At 44.0% G+C, this 5,594-nt stretch overlaps 1 protein-coding gene across 1 annotated transcript; it reads left to right on the top strand.

The window, feature by feature from the left end:
- The first annotated feature begins 3,902 nt into the window (after positions 1 to 3,902).
- LOC121507465 (transcription factor HES-5-like) lies at positions 3,903 to 5,010 on the top strand. Its single transcript, XM_041783806.1, has 2 exons — positions 3,903 to 3,956; positions 4,518 to 5,010. The coding sequence occupies exons 1-2, from the start codon at positions 3,903 to 3,905 to the stop codon at positions 4,896 to 4,898; spliced, it is 435 nt and encodes a 144-aa protein (XP_041639740.1). The 3' UTR covers positions 4,899 to 5,010.
- Positions 5,011 to 5,594: the final 584 nt, after the last annotated feature.

Genomic DNA, 5,594 nt, shown 5'->3' with positions numbered 1-5,594 from the left:
AATATTTCAGAGACGGAGGGAGGTGTTGGGCTGCATGTTTGGTTCATGAGAAGGGGGAAGAAGAGGGTGGGGGGTGGGGGGTGGGGGTGCAGTAATCAGTAGGTGAGTACAAACACGCTGAAATGCCCCTGACGTTTGGTCGATGTGAACGAGGGCGGGAACGCTCAGAGACGGTGCACACGTGGCCCCCAGCTCAGCAGAGCCTCTGATCTGATCCCACAGGTTGAAAGGCTTTCTGGGGGGGGGGAACTCTATTGACTGGAGGGTGTGAGCAGGATCCTCCTTTCCCACACTCTCTATCCTATTTATTACACAGGCAGCTTAAAGGGGGCAGTGGGAGAGGGAGGGGGACACAATAGAAGTGTGCCCTCCCAGAGGACTCTGCTAATGGGCTTTAATGGACAGTCACCAGTTTCCCTCCAAAATTTTTGCAGCTCTGTCAGCGTGACAGAGATATTTATTTTGGGAGGAATTGAATGTTATTGATACAAAATCAATTGAAAAGCTATCAATAAGTGAATTAATGTTTAACAATAACAGTCTAGATCCAGCTGTTAGTCCAAAGGCCAGTCTTTAATAATGAGGCAGAGCATATGGAAATGTTTCACTACATAATCCAGAGGACATTCGAATCAAGAGTAAAGTAAATATAATATTTAAATATATATAAATAATTTTTTCCATCAGCATCTGAATGCCACATTTAGATGAGAGTGATCCACTGCAGACAGACACAGTCAGGTACCGCGTTAGCACAGCAACATTTCTGGAACAACCACAAGGATGCATAAAAGGGACTAAACAGGGAAAGCATGCTCACATCCTGGTTCTTCACAGAGCAGTGAGGTGTAAATAAGCAGAGATGGCTGACATAATGTCTGTGCAGACAGACCCCTGTGCAGAGTAGCTGTAGGCTCCTGTAAGAGTTCCTTTGTACAACATTAAAATAAAAGTCCCTGCAGTGACTTTTTCTACACGGCCTCCATTTAGCCACCTCAAACATTTTCCAGCCGCTCTCTCTCCTCACCACACCTGAACACAAATACATAAAGTAGATCCATGTACACAGAAAATCCCACCTCACAGAGGTATGAATAAAGACAGGACCTTTCTCTCTGTAATGGCCACTGTTGAGCTGCTGGAAAGGTTCAACTCAACATACATTCATGGACGAAAGTATTGGTGCCCCTGGAATTTTTCCAAAAACTGTCGCAATTACAAATGTTTGTGGTATACGCAAGTTTATTTCATTTATGTTCATTGGAACAACAAAAAAATCTGAAGAAAAAAGACAACACTGACATAATTTGACATAAAACTCAAAAAGTGGGCCGGACAAAATTATTGGCACCCTCAACTTAATATTTGGTTGCACACCCTTGGGAAAAAATAACTGAAACCAATGTCTTCCAAGAACCATCAACAAGTTTCTTACTCCTCTCAGCTGGAATTTTGGACCACTCTTCTTCTCCAAACTGCTCCAGGTCTCTCAGATTTGAAGGGTGCTTCTTCAACAGCAGTTCTGAGATCTCTCCATAGGTGTTTAATGGGATTTAGATCTGGACTCATTGCTGGCCTCTTCAGAACTCTCCAGCTTTGTCTCCAACCATTTCTTGGTGCTTTCTGAGGTATGTTTGGGGTCATCGTCCGGCTGAAACACCCATGACCTCTGACCCAGACCCAGCTTTCTGACACTAGGCCCTACATTGCAGCCCAAAATCTTCTGATAGTCTCAGATTTCATGATTCCTTGCACACAGTCAAGGCACCCAGTGCCAGAGGCAGCAAAATAACCCCAAAACATCCTTGAAGCTCCACCATGTTTGACTGTAGGTACTGTGTTCTTTTCTTTGTAGGCCTCATTCTGTTTTCTGTAAACAGTAGAATGACCTGCTTTTCCAAAAAGCTCTACCTTAGTCTCATCTGTCCACTAAATGTTCTCCCAGAAGGATTGAGGCTTACTCAGGTACATTTTTGCAAACTCCAGTCTGGCTTTTTTATGTCTCTTTGTCAGCAGTGGGGTTCTCCTGGGTCTCCTGCCATAGCGCTTCCTCTCATTCAGATGACCACGTATGGTCCCAGCTGACACTTTTGCACCCTGAGTCTGCAGGACAGCCTGAATCTGTGTGGAAGTTGACTGAGGATGTTTATCCACCATTCCAACTATCCTGTGTTGCATTCTTTTGTCAGTTTTTCTCTTCCGTCCACGTCCAGGGAGATTAGCCACAGCTCCATGGTTATAAACTTCTTGATTATATTACACACAGTGGACAAAGGAATCTCAGGATCTCTGGAGATGGTCTTTAACCTTGAGATTGCTCATACTTTTCCACAGTTTTGCTTCTTAAGTCCTCAGACAGTTCTGGGCTCCTCTTCCTCTTCTCCATGCTTGGTGTGACACACACAGACACACAACACAAAGGTTGAGTCAACTTTTAGACATTCTAACTGGCTTCAGGTGTGATTTCTAGATTGCAGCACCTGTTACTGCCACAGGTGAGTTTAAATGAGCATCACATGCTGGAAATAAAATGATTTACCCACAGTTTTAAAAGGGGGACAATCATTTGTCCAGCCCATTTTTTGAGTTTTGTGTAAAATTTTGTCCATTTCTGCTGCAGATTCATTTTAAATCCTCTCACCTAGCTCTGCAACACAGCATAGATTAAAGATGCACCAGGCTGGATCTTTCTCAGGTATCCAGTATGCCAATATTTACACTTCTGTTTCTGCTGATACCTTTATGAACGACACATGCATAGATGATTCAGACCTAGAGCTTCAGTCCAACACACCTAAAAGATCAAGGGTTAAGAAATGAAGGTTGAACATGTAAGCTGAGAAAGGTCCAGCATAAAACTCCTAAAAATTAGATACAATTATAAATAATAAATATTACTTATAAGTGCTGATGTAGAGAACTATATTCAGCTGATAGCATGAGACGTAGGCTAATACTTACATCTAATACTGACTGATATTTACAGCTGAGACTGGTATTTACATCTTATATAGACTGGTATCTACAGCTGATATAGACTGATATTTACTGCTGATATAGACTGATATTTACAGCTGATATAGACTGATATTTACTGCTGATATAGACTGATATTTACAGCTGATATAGACTGATATTTACAGCTGATATAGACTGATATTTACAGCTGATATAGACTGATATTTACAGCTGATATAGACTGATATTTACAGCTGATATAGACTGATATTTACAGCTGATATAGACTGATATTTACAGCTGATACAGACTGATATTTACAGCTGATATAGAAAACCAACTAAACTCAAAACATCAACCTGACTCTTCTCACTCTGTGTTCCATAATATTCAGCATCAGCTACTTGACAAGTCCATCCTTCACCGTAAAATCAAACCACAAGGGTTCTTTTTCATGTGCACGCCTCCCACACTCACAGAACTAAGACTCTGCTGTCCTGTTTGGGGTCCTGAGCCACCAGTTGAGAACCATGGCTTCAGTGATCACTGATGATTGTGTTTCCTGTCGGACAGTTTCGGTGCTGAAAGCTGCAGCTACATGTCCACATGTGCTGTCATTCTGAATCTATTGATGATAGTATTGATTCCTGGTTGATGCAGCAGCGCTCATTGATCAGAGTGGCTGTGTAGAGAGCAGATAAAGGTGTCTCTGTGCCTGTTTGCCTCTTATCTTTATGTGTTTAGTGTCTGTCATCAGGAGCACATCTGCAGCAGGAAGGTTCCCAGATAATAAAAGTCTGTCAGCCTCTATTGTGTGCTCAGAGTGTGGGAAAGCTCATGTTGCCTGGGCCTCATGGCTTTGTGATGCTAATGTGTTCCTATAAATAGAGGAGGGGGCTCGCCGCTCTGCTCACAGATCACTCTGCTCTCCTCTCTGCTCCTCCATGGCTCCCTGCTCCTCAGCGCTCTCTCTGCACTCCTCCAAAGACAGACACAAAGTAAGTCCTTCTTCTTCTCTGCCTTCCTTCTGCTGCATTTCCACCGAGCAGTTTGCTTAGTCCGCTCCTGTGCAGTCCACATGTGTTCATGTTTCTGAGCTCAGATGTCTGGAAAGGGACCACAGTCAGAGATCTGTACTAGCCCACATGTTTGGCCCTGTCTGTTGGGGTACCAAGTCTTCTTCTCTGGCCCTGCTAGACTCTCTCCACCAGTCTGGACAGACATCAGCTGTAGGAACAGGAGCAGGATCAGGGTTTCACCAAACTAGCATAGAGGTCCACTAGTGGCTCATCACATGATCAGACTTTGACCACATGGACCAGAAGAAGACGGCAGGTGCGCCACAATGACAGCTGCTCTATCATAGACCACATCCACCTCCTCCTGTGGATTTATTCAGCATCGGTGACTAGTCCAGGTCATGTTAGGTCATGTAAGCCCCAAACCAAAGCGTCCTGACCCAGACCAGGCTTGGTCTTGGTCAGGTCTTGCTCGTCTTGGTGTAGACCCTCTTGTCTCGTCCCTGACCGTGTCTCTGACCGTCTCTGTTTGTCCTCCAGCTCAGGAAACCTCTGGTGGAGAAGATGCGCAGAGATCGCATCAACAGCTGCATCGAGCAGCTCAAGGTGCTGCTGGAGAACGAGTTCCACAAACAGGATCCCAACGCCAAGCTGGAGAAGGCCGACGTGCTGGAGATGACCGTGGCCTTCCTGAAGCAGCAGCTGCAGCCTCCGAGCCCCCAGCGCCACGGCTACTCCCGCTGCTGGAAGGAGACGCTCAACTTCCTGTCCAGAGACTCCCTGAAGGTGGCCACGCCGCCTCAGCTCCGCCTCCTCCGGGATGCCGGCCCCACGCCGGCCCTCTCCTCCTCACATGGAAATATCCAGGCTGCAGAGAAGCAGCTGATTGGCTCCCACGGAGCCATGTGGAGGCCCTGGTAGAAGCTGAGGATGATCCTGAGGATGTTTGAGTGTCTCCTGTGGAGGAAACGTTATAAACTGTTGAATCGGTCCTGCATGGTGCAGTGGAGAGTTTCATCTTCTATGAGGAGAAGTGAGCATGTCACCTTTAATAAAGGGAATTATGACATTTATTCATATTTAATAATGGTTATTTTCAGCCTGCTGATGTCAGAATAAATGTGTTCAATGTCTTTAAATCTTTGAGTTTTGGTCTTTTTTAATGTTTGAACTTTAAACCCCTGTAGCTCAGAGAGGCTGATGTTGAAATAAGCAGGAAATGGTTTTGAATTTTTGTAGTGAGCTTATTTTGAAAAGTTAGAGATAAATGACAGAAACACTTCTCCTTTAACAAACATGTTTTATTGAAGCATCTCTCCATTTCTATTCAAATCAATAAAAAGTCTAAAACTCTGATAAGCCAGGGAGGATGTCTGTCAAAGAATGAATATTTTAATTCAGATAAAACTGCTGAAAAGCTCTAAGATTGATTTACTTCATGTTTCAGTCAGGAACCTCACAGGGAATTAAAGCTTGTGATTTTATTTCCTCCAATAAACAAGATTCTTTTATTAGATTCTGACTGTAGTTTTATATCGACAGCCTTTAGTCACATCTTTCTTTATAATAATTCACAGTCATAGTAACTAGAAGGATGTTTTCACAAAGAGACTGTGT

Source organism: Cheilinus undulatus, linkage group 3 (assembly GCF_018320785.1).
Source record: "Cheilinus undulatus linkage group 3, ASM1832078v1, whole genome shotgun sequence".
In the NCBI taxonomy this organism is placed as follows: Eukaryota; Metazoa; Chordata; class Actinopteri; order Labriformes; family Labridae; genus Cheilinus; species Cheilinus undulatus.
This window is presented reverse-complemented; position numbering and strand designations above follow the sequence as displayed.

What these genes read in the sequence shown, in the direction of transcription:
- LOC121507465 (XM_041783806.1), top strand. Translation starts at nt 3,903, where the DNA reads ATGGCTCCCTGCTCCTCAGCGCTCTCTCTGCACTCCTCCAAAGACAGA. An exon ending in CCTCCAAAGACAGACACAAA is followed by an intron (nt 3,957 to 4,517) that starts GTAAGTCCTTCT and finishes TTTGTCCTCCAG; the next exon opens with CTCAGGAAACCTCTGGTGGA.